At 40.5% G+C, this 20,140-nt stretch overlaps 1 protein-coding gene across 2 annotated transcripts; it reads right to left on the reverse strand.

Moving 5' to 3' along the window:
* Positions 1-1,939: 1,939 nt before the first annotated feature.
* On the reverse strand, positions 1,940-19,520 carry SMPD4 (sphingomyelin phosphodiesterase 4). Of its 2 annotated transcripts, XM_075770047.1 has the most exons (19): positions 19,330-19,489; positions 18,946-19,032; positions 18,340-18,482; positions 18,114-18,189; positions 17,143-17,251; positions 16,480-16,532; positions 15,749-15,900; positions 14,838-14,970; positions 14,103-14,174; positions 10,624-10,713; positions 7,944-8,089; positions 7,381-7,471; positions 6,258-6,358; positions 5,797-5,960; positions 4,881-5,086; positions 4,057-4,290; positions 3,212-3,343; positions 2,922-3,050; positions 1,940-2,470 (listed from the first exon to the last, which is right to left on the reverse strand). In XM_075770047.1, the coding sequence occupies exons 1-19, from the start codon at positions 19,366-19,368 to the stop codon at positions 2,144-2,146; spliced, it is 2,484 nt and encodes an 827-aa protein (XP_075626162.1). In that variant the 5' UTR covers positions 19,369-19,489; the 3' UTR covers positions 1,940-2,143. The 2 variants fall into 2 exon arrangements, with proteins under 2 accessions (XP_075626162.1, XP_075626163.1); XM_075770048.1 differs by lacking the exon at positions 10,624-10,713 and having other exon boundaries at positions 19,330-19,520.
* Between the last annotated feature and the right edge of the window lie 620 nt (positions 19,521-20,140).

Below are 20,140 nucleotides of genomic sequence, written 5' to 3' on the forward strand. Positions count from 1 at the left end.
GATATCTTTCAAACATTATTTCAGATGCACTGAGGGAGAGGGAGAACTTACCTTTCTGCTGTTTTCCTGGAAGACTTACTCTTCACCATAAACAATATGGGTTTTGTAGGCTCCATGAATTAGTAGGAGTCCAAATTTAGTTTTGTATGTGTTTCTAAATGGTTCACTTCTTTGATGTCAGTATGATTAGCAAAATGTACGTGATAAAACTAATAGAAATAGTAATAAGGCCCCAGAACAAAATGGTAAAATTGGTGTCTGATGACCCATTTCTGCTACCCCAAAGATAAGTTGTGCCTTTTTTTAGCAGTCTTACATGCTGAACAGTGATTTGAACTGATCATTGCAGAAGATGAGGTAGAAATTTTGTTACCTGCAGAAAAAAGAGAGAGGAAACAATGACCTGAGTCTTACGACTGCAAAGCTGACTACAGAAGTAGTCTGGAGTGGCAAAGCCAAGGCCCGCAAGTATCAAATTGCTGAAATCAATCTTGCAGCAGGAAAATTATCTACAGCATCACACCAGGACAATGACTAGTAAGTAGGAAGTATCTTCTCTTACGCTTGTGTGGAACATAGATTGCAACCCTTTGCAGCTCTAAGGCTCAAGCAAAGTGGTGGATTTGTTAGCAAAAACTGGTTCTTGCAGCCTTACTTTCATGATAATGAATGCTTTGGTTCCTACAGCATAGTTTTGGCTGTTTGTTTACATTTAGCTTATAGGAGTTTTCTTACTGAGCCTTGTTTCACTTTGGTTAGTTCTCTCTCCCACGGCATACTTCTGGTGAGCACAAAATGGTTCAATTTGTCGGTATGACTAGTAAAATGTGCATGATAAACTAATAGAAATGGTAATAACTTTCTTGAGTGAGTTGCCTTTGGAAGCTGATCTGATCAGGATTCCTCTTTGTGGCCTCTCTTGGTATATTGCCCCAAAGAACATTTAGTGTTACTTAAAAAAAAGTAGCTCAGAGAATGGGAATTGCAGGAAGGGGTGAGAGTGAACGCAGGGCCAGAACCGTACATGCAGCTGTGCCTCCTGTTTGCCATACTGAGGACAGAAACAGGCTGGTGGGGAAACGGAGTCCCTTAGTCCCAGGGAAAAAAGGATGTTTTGGAATCCCAAAATAGACTGTGAAACCCTGCTTTTTATTGTTTAGTACCCTAAGTTGTGCCATTTTGTTAATAAGACACTTGACTGAGATTCCCACCCTTGATTAGAAAGGTTTTCTAATCCAGGGATGGATTTTTTTTCAACTGCTGAATGTGTTCCCTCCAGAAAGCTGACATACCTTTTACTGAGGAACTCTCTTTTTAGTCACATGTTTGACTCCTGTGTCATCATGGGGGTTAAACAGTGTGATGATAAGCTGGGGATATACCATGAAGGTAGCTAATATGGAGATGCACATGACTTCATTTAAAAAAAAAAAAAAACCTGACCTTTTAGATAGTAGTATCATGGAAGTTGCTACGGGAAACAAAGCAGTTAGTTAACTTCTGTTTTTACAAGGAAGTCCTAATACCCACTGAGCACAGTGACTCCAGAAGAGGTGCAGACACATGGAGAAGTGGTTTATGGAGGTAGAAGGCATAAACCTGCCTGCGTCAGGGAGGCCTCAGGCAGGGAAGTGGAGGTTTAAGCCCAGTGCTGGGCTGTGAGATGCCACTCTTGCTGCCTTGTCCCATCTTCTGGGTTTTTTTCCTATCAGTGCAACCTCCTATAAATTTGGAGCACTGCTATTTCTGTTGCCTTTGTAACTGCTCTGCCTGTAAGTCCTACAGCTTATTCTTGCTTTAGAACAGTGTAGGAGGCTTCAATGCAGTTATTGCTGAATCAAAAATATTTCTACATATGGCATGGTTCATTTCGGTATTATAAATACTGATGGCTTGTTTCCCCCTGCCCTCAAAAAAAAATGTCATTCATGAGATTCTATAGGAATGCTTTTATGAAAATAAAATTTACATTGATTATCTCTACTCCAGAAGACCACACCATTGTGTATAAAACTCAGTTAACTTTAATATTAAAAATATACTTTAGGAAGATCTGATACGATAATTCAAACATTTTAGTAATCAAATCCCAAGCTCTTCCTTAAAACATTTATTTTTACAAGTGTAAGCTGAGAGAAGGAAATTAGTGTTCATGTGGTTTCCATCCTTCAGAGAAAAAAGTCATTATTACAGCATAAAGAAAATACCCAATCAGGATAATAAAAGTGCAGCCCACTGGCCCAACGTGAAACCAGGATGCAATGAAGTAGATCATCAGCAAAGAAATGAGAGTCCTGTAGCTAGCCAGAAACCTCAGACTGATTCTTGGTCCCCAGTTCTGGTTTGTTCTATCCTTCGCCATGGGACTATACCTGATTTTCTGTACGAGGTGGGGGTTGGTAAGATGATAGCGACAAAGTCTGCCAACAAAATCTTCCCTGGAGCAAAGCACATCCATCTGATCAGCAAACTGAGGTAAGAAAAATGTAAACATTAGTATTCTACTGCAACCTCTGTCATAAAGTTAACTTATTTTACAATTTTCTTCACTTACAGGATGAGGATTATAGGAAACGGAGGAAAAAAAAAAAGCACTTTAAATACTATAATTGCTTTAGTGCAGGCTTGCCTTCTATCTGTCACACCTATAAGGAAGAAAAGGATTTGATTTCCATGTTTTAGAAACATTCATTCTGAATGATATTCCCTTTATACTTGATGAACAAAGAATACATTTAAAATACTATTTATTAATGGTTTGTGTAGGAAAAGCACAACTACAGGTAGAGAAGCAGGCCTGATAACTATTAGGAAATACTAAAGGAGACAGAGCAAGAACAAAGCAAGTGTCATATGTGCAGGTGCAGTGAAAAACAGGAATTTGCAATGGAAAATACAGAAGGAGGCAATGCTGTGCTTACCCTTTCGTTAAGTGCTGAGGATAAACGAAATAGAAGGCGGACAAGCGTGGCGTTTTCATAGCTTCGGATGGGCTGCAGCTCAGTATCTCCTTGATACTGCACCTCAAATCTACGTAAGCCATTTATGATCTAGGAACAGGAAAATAAACCCCTTATGTTGTAGCTCCCATCTGAAATGCCTTTACACAGGCACCTCTTAGCCCCAGATAAATTGCATTTCTATGGATCTAGAACAACCTGTTTTTCCAAGAACAATCTAGGGTAGCTACATGGAATCTTTTGTGTCTCACCTGGTACCGGCCAAGGGGTGTAAGAATGAGGCCATCCTCACTTTCAATGCAGTCTGGAAGCTGTTTTTTTCCATTCTCATCTGGAGCTGTCCCACACTTCATCATCACCTGGGTCAGCTGGGCTTCATTCAGCTATTCAGGAATAACAGAGTTCTGAGGCATGTGTTTGATCTACCCCCTTCTATTTCATTTCTTTCTCCCTTCACAAATTCCTTAGTAGTGGAAGCCTTTACCAGCCAGCACAGATACCAAGAACTTGGTTAGACATTAAAAGGAGATAAAAGTCTCCAGATTTCTTGACTGCGCTCTTCAAATCTGAGAGAGGTGTTCTGTTTTCTATGTCCCTTACTCCTTGAGAGCTGTCAAAGAGCTGTCTTCTCCTAGCTCAATTCTGTATAAGAGAGGGTGGCTGACAGAAAATTCTAATTCTAGTTCATCCATTCATCTATAGCTGCAGTTATATCTTGTATTCTTATAGTTCTTTACATTTAGAAGATACTGGGCTATTTTAAAATTTTAAGCCATGTCTTGCCTGGTTGTAAACATGAGAACAGGCACAAGAGAGAGGTTTGGTATAAATTGCAGTCCAAAAGAGTGGTCACTTGAAACAAAGTCAGCGTAATATTTAGAAATTAAAAGCATCTAGTTCTATCTATATTGAAAGTGGTTTTGAAGTGGTCAGGTGAAGTCAAGCCTAAAAGACGTTTACAACAAAATTTGCTAGCAGGGTCTCTGGATGGCTTTGTGACCCCACAAAGTACAAGAGTGACAGAAGTACATTTGAGGAATCCTGACTCTTCTTCACACTGCCACACAGGGAAAGTTCTTAGAAAGATGTTACGTACCTTAAAGATTTGGCACAAGTATTCCAGTGCCTTCTCTAAATATTCATCTGTTTTTTTGATGCTGTCTTGCCCAATTTCATCAAGGTCATTGCCTGTGTAGGAACCATTCATCTCAGATGGTGTAAATCTAAACCATGAAAAGAAGGACTGGCTAGCCAGTGTCTCTACAGAATGGTCTGATATGGATTTTGCTGTCTGCTGGGCCTGACAAATTAACTGAGCCAGTTTTAACACCTAAAACAAAAAAAAAAGACATTGTGTGGGACAAACATAAAGGACCACTAAACATCAATACATGGATAAAACTGTCTTGATAACTGGCAGTGAGAATAAACCCAGCAAACTCACACTCGGCTCATACGGACTCGTGCTAAGGCTGTTAATTGCATTTCCAATAGGGCAAAGGTAGTTCTTTGCTGTTGAAGCATTTAAGAAACTGGAGTGCTGCTTAGGTTTTTCAGCTGGTTTTCCTCTCCTGCTATTTTTGTCTGACTTGCTGATAGGTACTAATCAATACAGTGAATCAGAAGTTCACAGTAACCATGTTTAAGAGGAAATACTCGCAATATATGCCACTCTGTATTACAGTATATACTACTCTAAGGCAGCAAGCCGTTACATTAACTTCTTATTTATCAAAAAGCCAGCATATTTTTACAACTGTGTTGGACTGAGACCCCTCAGGTTCCAAAAGTCACCATCAGCAAACTCAATTATACAGTATTGCAGGGTGTGAAGTTTTCCACTCTCATAATATCGATGTTCAGCACTGAGAAAACACCTGTCAAAGTAGAAAGACAGGTGAGAAGAAAGTTGTTGCTTACCAAATTCCTGACTTCGGTGCCAAACATCTGTTTATACTGGAAGTCCTGTCCTTCCAGGCTGTAAACATGACTCTTCACCTTAAATGAGGCATCTGTCATAGCTGAAGGCCACGATGAGAAGAAGCTTCCACCAAGTGTGGGGGTCATAAAAAGTCGGTGTTGACGATGGGGAATAACAAGTTCTGGCTCCAGGAATAACTGTTCTCCTAGAATTTGAGAAAAGTAGAGAAGATGGGTGCATAACACTCCTGGTTGTACCTGGGGAAGGTCTAGTTATAAAGCATCTTAAGGCTGCTGGGTAACTTGCTTTTAGATACACAGGTAGTTCTCTAGGGGGAGAGAGGCCTTAATTACCTTTTTCACTTAATTCTCTCCGCCCACAACAGAAAATGTCAGAGTGCATTTAAATGCAGACCATACAGACAGCATTTTAAGCCTGTAACTTTTTTTGAACAAAGGCAGTGGAGGATCATGACACTTCAGACACTGATACTTGTCACATCCTGCCTCTCTCAAATTTACTGTATCCTAATTATCCTGAAGTGCTTAGATGACTAGCTGAATAGCTATTTTGCTAAGTAGAGATACATTTAGAGATATAAGAAGTTTTAATCCTGAGGTAAATAATCAAGTAAGACAAGTATAAGAAAAAGTGACTTTATTGTAAATGCTTAATACTGTGTTCTTTAAAGAAAAATTGTGGAATGAAATCTAAATAATGGTGGTTAGAAAAGAATTATAGACATATTAAACCAATATGACAAACATTAGAGAAGACACACAGACTTTCAAATGGCAAAACAGCATGCAAAATGGGAGAGTAAGTCTATTCACCTCAGTGCTTCTGAGGTAAGATGAAGCCATTGTGAAGAAAGATTGAGACAGGACAGCATAAGATAACAAAATATCCATTTACCTTTCAGGATCATTTCAGCTAGATTGGGCTGAGCAAATACCTTGGCTACTCGGAACACCATGAGAGCATTTTTTGGACTGACCAAGTCTGTTCGAAGAGCTCTGTTCAGAAATCCTACAAACAGCTTAGTATACATGAGTAGGTTTTCTTGAATGAAGGCAGCCCTGTCAAAGTGAGTGCAGGATATATGAGTACAGCTATTTAAAGAATTGTTATTTTGTCATCTGCCAAATGAGTCATTAAGGGAGTTTTATACTGTCTCTGGAAAGATGGTCTGTTTGTGCTGAGACAAAAGAATATTCCTCTCAAAACAAAAGCTTGTGTTCTAAGAAATCATCTCTAATATTGTACACGAAGCTAATTCAGGTTAGTGGATGGTTCTTGAAATCCTACTGCTTTACTTGGGATGTGCATACACTTGGGGTTTGGTTCAGATTACTCACAGCTGCTTTCCTCCTTACCATTTCTCCGACACGCTTCGAGGCAAGGGCTCTGCACTTTGTGGTGGCTTTTCTGGAGCGTACCTCCAAGGCTGCAAGTAACTTAACCACATCTCAAGAACCTAAGCAAAATCACACATAAAACCACGTGAGTATCAATACTTTTTGGAAAGGAAGTTTTTTGGTTTTCTTTTAAGCATAGTTAATATTATCTTAATGACACCTAGAAGTTTTTTAGGAATACAGCTCTATTAATCTGAGTATCTTTGAAAAAGAACTGAAAAAACTAAGTGCATGTTCATTAAAACCAATCTGGATTTTCTCTAATACCCAAATGAGATGGCACTCAAAGAGCTACTGCAAAAAAAGAAAACTTAATTGGTGGCTACATTTAAGGTGCATTTAACAGCTCTGATAGTGTTCACTGAATCTCTATTGAAGTAAACAAGATGCTACATTAATATAGTTTCAGCTCTTGTCTTCTGCATAGACGTACCCATCACCCTGAAGAAACCCAGTGGAGTCCTGATTGCACTGAAGCCAAGAATAGGTTTCCCATGGCCTCTGTAAACACTTCTTCTGACATCTTGCCTTACATGTGTACCTCAACTACTGCAATATAGCTAACTATAGGTCTAGTGAGCAAGACCTAGCCCTGTTACATTCTGCACTTTTAAACTCCAACATTAATTACCCTGAGTCGTGGTCTGATATACTTCTTTCCCTGCTTGCAGGAAGTAATATTTGCAGTATCTATTGCAAATTATTATTGTATTACTTTTATGACCTACTGCATTAGATATTAAGAAATTAAGACCTATAAGAATGTATCTGCTTTAAGAGTAACACCTACTTTGTTTCAATCAACAGCCATTTTCACCATCAAGAGAATCAGCCAACAACCTGTAGTAATTCTCATCAAGATCTATTCAACTTCTTTCTTATGTCTAATTGGCATTATTTCTCTAACATTAAATGTACATGTTATATAAAGAATTTCACTGCTCTAGAAAAAAAGAAGATTTAAAGACCTTTCATTGCTCTAGGAAAAAAAATTTGAAAGACCAGGAAATAGCTGCTAAACAGCAATAACTAATTACTAGTTGTGTTGAGTAGAACATAGAAAAAAAAAGCAGTTACGTACTGCTCTGAAAGAGGCATCCAGAGGCCAGTGGCCAAAACAGTGTTGCAGAAAGATATAAAGTTTCTCCTGGACAAACCGAGGAATTACAACCCTGCGAACAGATTCAAAGACAGTCACGTGTATAAACCAGCAGCAAATTTTAAAACCAAAACACCCAACCAACCAAGCACCCAACATACTTCCACAAATGCAAATACAGGAAGGACTGACCCAAACTTGTTCCTTCTTAACTGAATCTACTTCTGGCTATTGAACTTCAACTCAAATGCATAAATATAATTTCTTTCACTAACTTTAGCCAGACTTCTCTGGTAGCATTTTCTTTTTCCTGACTTGTGCCAAGCTATAGACCAGTGTAATAGCCAGGCATCCCCTCTCCTGAAGCTGCCCCCCCCCAGTGGATGTGAGAAACATAATCCATTAGCTCTCACACATTTTTAATAACATACTTCTGTATTTAGCCATCAAAACAACCTAATTCAACCTCTCAGTGAAAGCAGAACTTTTCAGGGAGAAGCTCTGTGTGTTTCAGAGACAGGCTGCTCAGGTACCTACCTACCTACCTTTTAAACTCCTCTAGTGGGCTGGCTGTGTGGGAGTGGGCTGAAGGGGAGAGAGGCTCTGGTTTCAGGCTGTTGCTGAAAGCATGCAGATGTTTCACAAGCAGTCTGACCACTAGCACATGCTCTTCAGTGGGCTTAAATGACTCCTAGATTCAAAGCAAAAGACAGACAGATAATGAGTATCATATGCTAAATGTCCAGGAGGTAATTCAGGAAAACTATATTCTCAGATCAGAAATTGAAATACTCTCTTCCTTTTAGGTTCTTCACTCTAGTTTACTGCCACCTGATTTTACACAGACTTGCTCCCCAGGACAAGCCGCATCAATCTTCTGTTACCAGTTCATTAAGAAGCAGTAGCATATTTTTGATAATGTGATTGTAAGAAAGTATCTACAGTACTTTAATGCACTGAATTTCAGGCTAGCATTAAAGAACAGAATAACTTGCAGATTTCAGCTTACTCCTTTCTGAAAAAAGAATATTCAGCCTTTCATTATGGTTATAAGTAAGTTCACTGCTGTAGACAGCATAACAAATCCTTTATTTATGCTCTTGGCTGGCTTTACTGAGTTCTCCTTCCTATGCTGGTACTCATCTGCCTTATAAGAAAGAATAATTCTAGAAAGAGTTATGGTAAGAATAAGAACCGCTTCAAGTCCTGCGTGATCCTGTTGCTTCTCACATCATTATGGGTAGAAGTAGCCTGGGTGGGTGTAGCACAACAACCAATGGTGAGCCACAGTGATGTTACTAACAAACAAGTGAGTGAAAGATATAGCAGGGAGATGAATGAGGTAAAAAAGAGGTTGTTCTCCTGGGCACCCAGCACCAGAGCAGGTCTGCTGCAGAATCTGGGGACAACATAATAACTCCTTTGCTACTGTAATCTACTTTAAGAGTAGTAAACTAATCTCAAGCCACTACTGAAAGCAGATTTTAAGATATCATTTGTACTCTAAATTTCACAGCTCTTATGTTCCTCAAAAGTTAAGAATGTACATGAAACAAAAGTTACAGTTGCAAGTATGATCGAAGACACTGGAAGAATGTATTAGATTATAGCTGCAAGATGTTTCCAGGATGCCAAATGCAGCCATGCGGAGGTAAGATGCTGAATATGACTCTAAGGGACGGGCAGGCATTTTTATTCCAAAATTTCCACTTCTTAAATCCATTCAACAGTATGTCCAGTGCTGGGGGTGGGAAGGGGGGTGGTCTGTGTGTGACTTTGCGTGTCCTGTCTCTGCAATGCCTGAGCCAAAGCAGATGTGTTTTTACAGTCTCTTAAGATTTTTAATACACTGTAAAGTTGCCTCCAGGAAAAGATTCAAGGCTTGATGATAGATATAGTCAAGTAGTACAGATAGATCTGAGACTCTTAGAAGAGAGAGGATAACCTGTTACCAGTTCTAATGAAGGTTGGTCTTGTGTTCTTGACAGCTCCTAGTAAGTCAGCATGTTTTCTACAGTCCTGAGGAGAGTTTAAAGTTTTAAGAGAATAGAACTCTGAGAGGTTACTTGGTCCCAGGAGTTTAGATCAGGATCTCCAAAAACAATTAGAGAGGTTGAGTACTCTGCTAAAGGCCTTGAAAGGGTGTAATTTTAAAAAAAATACAAGGCTTCCCTTGAAGGTACCTTTTGAACTTAGAAACCCACCAGTACCACTATTTCAATACATCATTTCAGGTGATGCTAGCAGTTTTTCCACTTAACAGGTCTTATAATTTCCTCTTAGCCTGGATCAGCACCATTACGAACATTACTGGTTTAAAAAGTACTTTTCCTCACAAGTGTTTTTGTTGTCAAAGCTCAGCTACAGGATGGATATATGCCATTCTTTTCTTAACACAGTAATGAGATAAACATAATAGTAAAGATTTAAAGACAAGTAGTAGTTCCTGTTTTCCCTTCTAAGCGGTACCTTAAGATATCATAGCACTTTATTTTTTAATAAAGTATTAAACAGCAGGACAATTCCACGTAGTGCTAAAGAGCTTTATAGGATACTAAGAGCTTTATAGTACATATGCTCAGCCCTCCCCTTTCCCAAAATGAAGACCCAATGAATAAAGGGCTGAAGTAGGAAAAGAGGAATCAGCAATCTGTTCCAACAGGAATGGTTTTGCATGCACCTTTCCTGAACAATCTGCAAATGTACTGCTCATGTGCTTTTATAAAACTGGACAGTCAAGTTCACATTGCCACTACAAATTTAGTACTATCCAACGACATTTCACTGGCTAAAACCTCCTAGATGTTACCTACCTTAATTTTAGGTGACAGTCATGCAAATTCTGATCTTCTCTGCCATGCAAGGTTTGCTTAAATGACTAGTGTGTGAGGGGCAGAATCCTGCCATCAGTGAGGCCAGTTTTGGTGTCAAACACGTCAGCATAGCTGATAAGCCTCTTTCTACAATGCATTACACGAACGCATCTCTAAAACTGGAGTTCCCAATTAGTCCTCATAATATGCTAGTTTTTAAACTATTTTTTCCATGACTTTTGCTAATAGTCCTCAGTATCTGTTTTCACTGAAAATTTAGGAAATCTCAATCAAGTTGTAAAACCAGACCTTAGCAGAAAAAGTTGCTGTACAGCTAGCATCGATACACTTTGCAGATTATATGATGGAACAAGATTTTTAAAAAGGAAACAAAATGAAAAGATGATAATACTTGGTATGCGTGGAGGGCCTGGTAGCTGGATTGGGCAGGACTACCGTGGTGTTTACTGGAGATACTGAGTCGGTAGTGGAGAACCTCCAGCTGAGACAACAGAAACAAAAAGGAAGGGGGAAGGGAAAAAAGGAGAGAAGAGAGCAAGAGAAAAAAAAAGTGAGAATGAGCCTAAGGAAGAAGGGTGGGGGGAAAAATGAACATCACAAATACAGTCAGGGACAACATATCACAATAACAACTGCAGCCACAGTATCCTCTTCTTTCTGATGTTCAGTAGATTGATTCCACAGTATTTCATACCCTTTATCAACTTCGAAATACACCTGGGAGCAGGTGTCAAAAAAGTATAGCCGTAAGTGGCTGTGGCTGTTCTCTTTGCTACCCTCACAGCAAGTACTGATAGGGGATATGGAGCTTTTGCCAGGTAAACTCCCCATTTCAGAAGTTAACTGAACTGCAGCGGCAAGGATTTACACCCTGTTATGGTGTTTGATTAAATAATGGAGTAAAAGCTTTCTTCTTCCCAAGGAACAGGAAGAAAAAAAACATTTGGCTTTTTACCATCACCATGAATCTGTCCAGTAAGTTTCCAGTTCAGAGAAATCTTGTCTTCTCTTTCTACTTAAAGCCCATTTGGGAAGGCTGCGGGTCTTGTGAATTTCCTCAAAAAGGAAATTACTTTTAGGGAAACATCATGTGTATAAAAAAGCAAAAGACATACTTAACATACAGTGTTATATGCTGATGCAAAAGGCATCTTGTCTTAACACTGAAATCTCTGCAAGCCTCAGCCAGCTCCCTTCTTGGATGAGTAAGGGAGAGTATTTTTTGACAACGTGATGGTGAAGAGGATACTGTAGTGACAGTGACACACATGTATGAAATTAATGAAAAAACATAAACCAAAAAATGTACACCACACAGATCCCAATGACTACTGTCAGGCATCTAAACTAACTCTCCAGATCACACCTCTGCTGTCTTTGAACAGCCCCTACCCCATCTCCTCTAGTGCCATTTTGGTATCGTTTGGTTTTACACTCTTAGAGGGGTAGGATTGTTACTGCAAGCTTCCCAGAAGCTCAAACATATCATCTGCTTCACAATCAACTCCCCTGCCACAGGAATCATAAGAACCTGTAGTCTAATGCGTGTTCCGCATGCAGTGCTGGGGTCTGTGGCACCTGGCAGGGGAAGGTCAGGAAGCATTACATAAAGCTTTATCAAACAACTTCTTTTTAAGGGTTCATTGTGATTACAGCAGAAGGGAATAGTAAAAGCGATGTTGCACACTTGGGCTCTGGATCATCTGAGAAAGAAAAAGCGAATAGACAACGTAAAAGAATGGGAAAATAGTTGAATTGATGGGGAGAACAGTGAAACTCAGCATAGCAAATAGTGTCAACCTCAGGCTCATACCAGACCCAGAAAGAACTTAAAGCAGTAAAGTAGAAAAGTAGTACATCTTCTCAAAAGAAATTATTTACTATTCATTCCCATCGCACTGCCTTCTACTTGTAAAGAAAAGTCTGTGGTGACATTAGCAAGATTAAAGGGGAAAATCTGTCGTTCCTTGAGGGACTTCACAGGAAAGTTACATATTGCCCATTAAAGCAAACAAGTCTGGCTGCTGGACAAAGAAAGAGCACTGTGGAACCTCCTCTACAGGTATGTAACCATTTCAAGTCACTAATGGTCTAACAGAGCTAAATCCAGGGATGAATGGTCGCTAATTATCCTTCCTTCCAAACACACAGAAAGCTAAAAGGAATCAAGTGAACCTGCATAATTATTAATAATTTTAAGAATAAGGTTTAGGGTGATCTTGGGTTTCCAGTCAAGCCCTTTAACCTTTATGTTAAAACAAAACTTGTATTTCTGCTATTCTACTTCCTCATTTGAGGAACTATGAAGCAGACTATTCTCCTTCAGTCCACCCTGAGACCAGTCTACAAAGCTGGGTTTAAGCATCACAGGCTTATGAAAAGTCCTGTCTAATCTGGCACCTTTCCTCAGTCCTGCAGGAAGGAGCCTTTGTCCGTTTAAGGATGTCACGGGTATTTCCAGTCCCCTATTCAGGTGTTCTAACCCCCAACTGAAGACTTCCTTTTTTTACACGCCCACGATTACTTCCCATCAAAGATGAAACTAAAATACCATCAGGGAGTTATGGCCTCAAGTTGTGGCTCAACACAGCTTGTGGCAGATCGTGAAGTGATTATTTCAGAGAACTTTAAGCTCTACCTAGGTTCTATTCCACTATAACATTGATAGTCACTGTCTATAACTGCTGCTCCCTAGTGTTAGAAGAGAGCATCTGAAATACAGAGGGTGAACAGAGGAGAGAAGTTTAAAGCACTCATTATTTCTGGCCTAAGCACAGCGCTTGATGCACAGAGACTGGACAGACAGACAGACCAAAGGTACTTCAAGCAAAGCCTTTCCATCACAGGTGCACAGCCATGCTGCTGGGAGTCCCAAGTGGAGACTTTGCAACATTAGTGAGTTTGCATTTTGACTTTCAGAATAAAAGACAAAACCCATCGCACTTCAGCCCTCCAATGTTCTTCCCTAACAAAATATAAATATGTCATTGTATAGCCTGTGAAGGATCAGAATTTCTCAATCAACTCTCATACTGCTCTTTCACACAGGAATAAATCCTGAGTAGCTTTTGTATTGCTCTCCCCTCCTATGAAAGTCCCACTGTGACCCAGAGGGAATTCAGAGGCTCAACATTTTTCTCCTTCAAATTCCCTTTACATTCATAGTGCCTTTGATCTTAGCTTCCCCAACACTTACTTAGTTTTTACATGCAGTAGTTTGTTACTTAACAGGCCACCACAAGCTGCTTAAAACAGTGTATTATCTTGTAAGATATTCTGAGCTCTGTTGCTACAGAACTGCTTCTGACACCATTATGGTGAAAAGCGTATTTTGGAATGTGAAACAACAAAAATGGTTTATTCACTTAAAACTGAAGGATAGTTTAGTAAGATTTCCTTTTTAAATTTGGATTTATGCTAAAAAATGGTTACCAATCTTAGAAATTATTAATTGGTATTTCAGTAACAGTTGCTATCACTGCTGGAAATCAATTCAGATAATTTTTAGCAGCCATATTGCCCCAGTGGGATTTAACACTATGGTTTTACAATGGCATCTTCCCCATCATTAGTACTTTGATTACTGGTGTTCAGATTGTTGTGACCATCCCACAAACTCATCTTTTACAAAAAGACCAAAACAAGAACAACACAACTTGTGCAATGAAGGCAAATCTGGATGACACACTTATCCACAACATTCTTCATAACTGGATTAGCAATTTTGACACACTTACGTAGATACTCTGATGTGTTATTTCTTTCCTTTGCACCAATATACCAAAAAAATTCTCCACAGAATAGGAGATTTACCCCAAGACAAGAGGTCAACCATCAGATGATGCTTATGAATGAAGTACAAACTATTACCTTGACATGAGGGGATTGCATTTTCTGATACATTTCCAGTGAATAATGATGAAGCCACATTTCAACAAAGATCTGCAAAACAAATATTTTCTCAGCTAGGGAAAAAGAAATAATCCAGGACTTGTCAGTCACAAGTTAGATATAAGGGAAGGCCACAGTATACAATTTAAAAGCTAAGTTGTACTTTTAAATAGACAGGCACCTATTCAGCGATGATTCAGGTTTTTGTTGTGTCAATACAAATGACTGAGTTGCCATACTGTTAGCACCTGCTAAGCATCAATAATTCAGTTCAGCAACACAGTAGGAACTTGTTTCAGAACAACTGTTAAGTCCAGATTATCCTTTTCCTTCCCTTGATGGTGAACAGAAGCAACTTCTCTATGCTCAACCTTTGCTTAGGGCATAGAACTGATGTAAGATTATAAAAAATTAAAAAGGAAAATCGGGTTTAGAAAGTTTTCTGGAAAAAATACTCAAACACTTGAGATCAGTTCTAGATATTCAGTCAAAAAAAAAAAAGATACTAAGTGCCTTTCTAAATTACAACTGAGTTGTTTCACAGTGCTGCTTTGTTTCACTAACAGAAAACAACAGCTGCCCTGCTCAACTCCAAAACCAAACTAAAGCAAAATGGCACAACTGCCTTTGGTTTAAAAAGGAGAGATTCCTCAGTTAGCAGCAAGAAATGTTGTAGGTTTGTAGGGTTTTTTCCCTTCCTGAAATCCAAGTTACCTGAAGCAGTGTTTCTGATCTCCAGATCTCCTGGGAAGCTGGGTCGGCATTCACAGAAGGCTGATGGGCAATGTGCCGTTTCAGCAGGCTGGTGTGATGCATGCCATAGGAAGTGAAAGGCACCGCTGGAGACCTTTAAAGACGAATGGAAGAAAATACTGAAGTCAGTAAGCCTCAGTACAGGGAAATGTATCATTGCTTTTAATCACCTGTTTATAAACTGGAAAACAGAAGTAAAACTGCATAGTTGATTACACATTTCAATCCCCTGCTATGTGTTATACTTACTAGTCACTTAATTATAAACAAACACGACATCACTATTCACATTGCACTGAACCAGCTTTACATGGACCTGATGTTATGTTCAACAACATCCGCGTTTTTTACTTTCTCCTATTCAGTTTGCTTTCTTTCACACTGCCTCCTGTATTCATAATTCACCTGATCAGTATTTTCCTAGGTATATGCTAAGGCTCAACAGACCATGGAAATTGATATTTGAAATGTATTTAAAATGCAGTTATATAAAATATAATGGCTATTTATTTTTATATTTGTACAAAATTGCTAATATTGATAGCATTTTATAAATTTGAGTAGCCAAACCAATTTTGAAAATATGGACTTTCACACACCTACAACTGCCAGGTTGTCTGGTTTTATAGCAACATTAATGAAAGACGCAAGTTTACTTGTAACGGCAGTTATCACCAGTGCCAGCTTTACCACATACCATATGTATCTGAAGATAGTAAAAGCGACTGTCAAGTACAGTCAGATCTGGCCTACTCCAGCTGCAGGGCACAAAACACAACTGGAGTCACTGAACTGATGCATTTTTGTTGCTTGTACATGCCTTTTCTGCTCTAGTAACAGTAACAACGTGCCTCCGGCACTGTGGTCATTACCTGGGAGTTGGGGAAGGGATGGCTCCCCCAGGGTTTGAAGAAGGTGGAGGAAGGACACTTCCTTCTGTAGGTAGGAAACATTTCAGGTACGTGTCCACCAAGATGAAATAAGCACTGTTGGAAGGGCTGACATGATGGGTGGCAGGCGAGTTCTGAAACAGACACACAGGATATACCTGGAGTTACAGACTGTTACTTTAAGCCACTGCTAGGGAGTGTCTGCTACACAGCCAGACCCATTTAGAATAAATAAGGAGAAGCCCAGTGGTTACAAAGGGTGAATTGACAACAAAGATGCTTTGGAGCAAAGGTAAAGTAACTACTAGTAAGAGGACTGTTGCTGTAGTACTGAATGTAACCAAGTAGGAGAATAATGCAGTGTTATACAGTGCAGGTAACAACAGGAAAAGGAGCCAAATAACCCTAGTACAAAGGCATGGTTATGACTGTATAAGCGGTGGTATTGGAGAGAGGGGTAGGAAACCCATTTGGAATCCACTGCCTGCTCCATGGTGGCATCTTGTTGGACAGAGTGATTACTGATATAGCTAAGGAGAGTATTTTGTTTATTATCCACTCTTACATCGTCAACTGAACCAAAGCATTAAGAAATTGTAAAAGTACAGATAACACTGCTGTTAATTTAGCTGGACAGCATCTCAGGAGGCTCTTAAAGCATTGTGAAGAAAGGCTAATACTTTTTTAAGGGGAAAATTGCAAAAGGTACTTACCTTCTGTGTAATCAAACTAATTGCAAAGTAAAACATGTAATATTCAAATGGATCTGGAAGAAGAGTCAAGGATCAGATAATAAAAACCAGGTAGATCTGTTGAATATCTGGACGTTACGCTGACTAGACATGACATTTTTATTCTGTCAGTGCTAAATTAACTTGCTAGAGGTTAGCAGCAAATTCAGCTTTGCTTTCTTGCTTCCCACCTAACTCAAACATTGGTAATTCAGGTTTTCTCTATGTGGCAAGGTGCGTTTGCATCACTCTTCTTAGCACATTTGACGATCTCAAACTGAAGCCAGTGCAGCTGCAGCTGGACTGCTTCCAACAAGTACACTAGCTGCAAAGTTAACATGCCCCTTTTCTGTCATATTACATAAACTATGAGTAGTTACGAAAACAAAAATTGTGAAATACAGGCTCTACTGAAATCATTGGGAATTTTGTTGTTGACTTGAATAAGGCCAAAAATCCCCCCACAAGGGTTTATAAGGGGACAAATTTATTTTTCATTGGAATCTAAACATTTCTAATCAGCCCAAACTCTTTAGCACAATCATGATTTACCATAGACATGTAATAAATATACAATAGAAATGCTCGTAATCTCTTAGTTTTAGATATTTAAAAAGAATTAATATCTAACTGTTAAAAGGATACTAAGAGCCAAATTCAAACCTAAACCACCAGATGAAGGAAACTGGACTTTGTTGTGGTATAAAGAGCATTCTGGTAGGACTTGCTCGTGTATTGAAGCCTTCACAGGGCCCTGAAAGAGAGAGTAATGAAATATTAACCTGGCTACTCAGTATACTTGCAAAGTATGCTTTCAGATAGTGAAGTTCTGCTGCATTCCAGCATTCGGGGATCACATCTACATTCAGCTCAGTGGGATTTTACTGCATTGCAGTAGTTCCTTTTGCAAATGCATGCTCTTCAGGTAACTGCCAACTTTCTCACTGAAAAGGAGTATTCAGTGTATGAAAAAAGAGCCTTCATCAAGACTTTTCCAGTTGGAGTGGGAGCAGCAGTAGACTGGTCTTTGCCTGATGGTTTTGTTAGGGTAACTCAGCTGTGAATTAACAATTACTATATATTTAAATGATGTTTCTTTCTGTTAAAGACTGTAGAACTATCTGAATCAATTTCTAGGTAGCTGGCAGCAATGAAAGAAACATAGTGAAACAACTCTGCAGATAAACATTTTTGTTTCAAATGTCATACTTCATATCCAGGATAGCAGTTAGTCTTCAAACACATGGGCACAAAGCACTGCCAGGGAAGGCACTGCTCTGGGACAAGCTTGGAGCTTGGAAAACTATTTTCAATCCTGCAACTAGTGCTAACCAAGATAAAGCAGATGACTTTCTCTGGGGACAGGACAAGAATTACAATGCAGCTTTCTTGGCTGAAGAGCACAAATACCTAGTTGTAATAACCACCATTGCCTACAAAGTTTATGGCTGGGAACTCTTCTCCTCTAGCAAGCATTTAAAGAAACACGTATGCTCTAAACCTGGAGCACTGAGGATATACCTTGGCCAATATTGATCTGTACATATAAAGTGTGTGCAAAGTTCAAATAGCTGCAACAACTACATTCTCTTCTTATAAATTTTTCAGTTACTCACTGGAAGATATGAGACTGGGAAGTCATATCTGTACTCTTCTGCTTGGAGTTTGTAAACCAGCTTCATCATTGGGCCACTGCAAACAAGCATCAGAACGAAAATCCACGGTAAGTACGTTCTCCAGTCTCACTTTTGTGAATGTATGTTTGCGCAATGGAAAAAGGTCAAACGCTGGTTCTTTGTTCCCTGTACATTTTTTAACCTGTCCTGAAATGAATGAGTTTACCTGGGATCCAGGAAATCCAAAGCCACAGAATATTCAGTAGGATTTGTTCTTCCTTGCAAACAACGAAGATTCCAGCCTACAATGATGCCATCCAGGCTACCAAAAATGCTCTCCACCAGCCATGGGAAGATGCCATGTAGTTCCTTTAGGGAAAACAGACACAAATAGTTAACATGTACAATTCCTCATTTCAACAGTCTTTATTGCAGGTACTAGGACACACAAAGACATTGTCTGCCAGCCGTTAACAGCACAGGACTAGTTATGACTGTTTCCAGATTATCGCTGTCTGGGCAGAGCTTCCATTCAAAAGAATGTATTATAATATGGCGATTGCAGGAAATCTGTCCTGATTTCTGATCCCACTGAAGTTGCAAGGATACCAGTCAGCATTGCATGCAATTATTTGTCACGTTTTAAAAACTGGTTTTCCTCGTAAATTGAGGCTGGAAGTTATAAATGCAGTCAACTGAAACAATCTTCTAATGACTGTAGAAGGTTCTTAACTTTTGATAAGAGAAATAGCAACAAACCAAATAGTAATATGGAAAAAAAAAAGCAAATGCCCCTGAAACACGAGTTTCTGAAAAGGCAGCGACAGCTCACCTTGGCGGGGAGCTCCTCAATGACGGTCTCCAGATCATGGCACCTCTGAACAAACGGTTTGTTCACACAATCTGCCTTCAAAGTGGCCTGTTACAAATCACAAGGGAGAATCAGCTCCCCGTTGCCAGAAAGGACGCTATTTATCACGGCCACGACGTAAGAATCGCCTAATCGCGCCGGTCCCCCGGTACAGCATTTCTATCGACACGGCTGAAGTTACACCGACCTTATAACTTCACAGCTACAGAACAAAGCTGAGAGTTAACCACAAACCGCAAGTCCAACCGAAACGCAACGACCCGCGCCGCTCCCCGCTCGGCACGGCACGGCGCGGCCCCGCGGGCTCGGTGCGGCGCTTCCCGGTGGCCGCCGCTGCCCACCCACCAGCAGGAAGCTGGGCTGCTGCAGGTGCGGGCCGGCCATGCCGCCTCTGCCCCCGACCGGCGGGCCGCGCTGCAGGAAGGGGCGCGGGAACGGCCGTTAACGCTTCCCGGCAGGACCCCGCTGACCGGCTCCTTCCCGGCCACCGCCTCCCGCGCTCCACGCCGGCGTAGATTTTCTGCGTCATCACGCTCGCCCGGCGCACCGCGCTGACGACACCTCCTGTGGCCACCGCGCCTCGCTGAGGGGAGCGCGCCGCTGTTGCCATGGTGATGGGCCTGGAGCGGGTAACCCCCCCCCCCCCCCCCCCCCGAGGGAACATGGCCGCGCCGAGGGAGGGCCCTGCCCGGCCTGCGGGGTGGCCGGGGCCTGACTGGCCTTCAGCCCCCTCCCGAGAATCCAGGTGCGGGGCTGCGGGCTGCTCTGGAGGTTCCCTTTGCGGCCATATCTGGAGAGCTGTTAAAAACGAACAGTCGCGTAAGACAAAAGGGCCCGCGCGGTCAGACGAGGCCACAGCAGCTTGGGCTTTGGTGGCAGCGAAGCTGAAGCCATCATGTGCTCAGATGTCGGAGTTTGGGGAGAGCATCTTGTGAGCAAAGTAAAAGCAGTGTGGACAAAGACAGGCCTCATTGGTAACTCATACTTCCTCACTGGTCAAAAGGACAGTTTTCATCCAAACTATGGATGAATTAAAAAATGGTGTATTAGAAGAAGATCTCAATACTGTGGAGGAAAAGTAGGAGTTTTGAAATAGAAGTGTATTAAATGGCCAGAAAACTACGTCAGAAAATGAGGCAGCTATGACACGAGACTG

The sequence above is a fragment of the Balearica regulorum genome, chromosome 17, assembly GCF_011004875.1.
Source record: "Balearica regulorum gibbericeps isolate bBalReg1 chromosome 17, bBalReg1.pri, whole genome shotgun sequence".
NCBI classification, from domain to species: Eukaryota; Metazoa; Chordata; class Aves; order Gruiformes; family Gruidae; genus Balearica; species Balearica regulorum.

Bases quoted from the DNA above. Each gene is read 5' to 3' on its own strand.
- SMPD4 (XM_075770047.1), bottom strand. From the start codon at position 19,368: ATGGCCGGCCCGCACCTGCAGCAGCCCAGCTTCCTGCTG. The intron at 19,033-19,329 runs GTGGGTGGGCAG...GATTTGTAACAG, and splicing joins AGCAGCCCAGCTTCCTGCTG to GCCACTTTGAAGGCAGATTG. The intron at 18,483-18,945 runs GTGAGCTGTCGC...TTTTCCCTAAAG, and splicing joins TTGAGGAGCTCCCCGCCAAG to GAACTACATGGCATCTTCCC.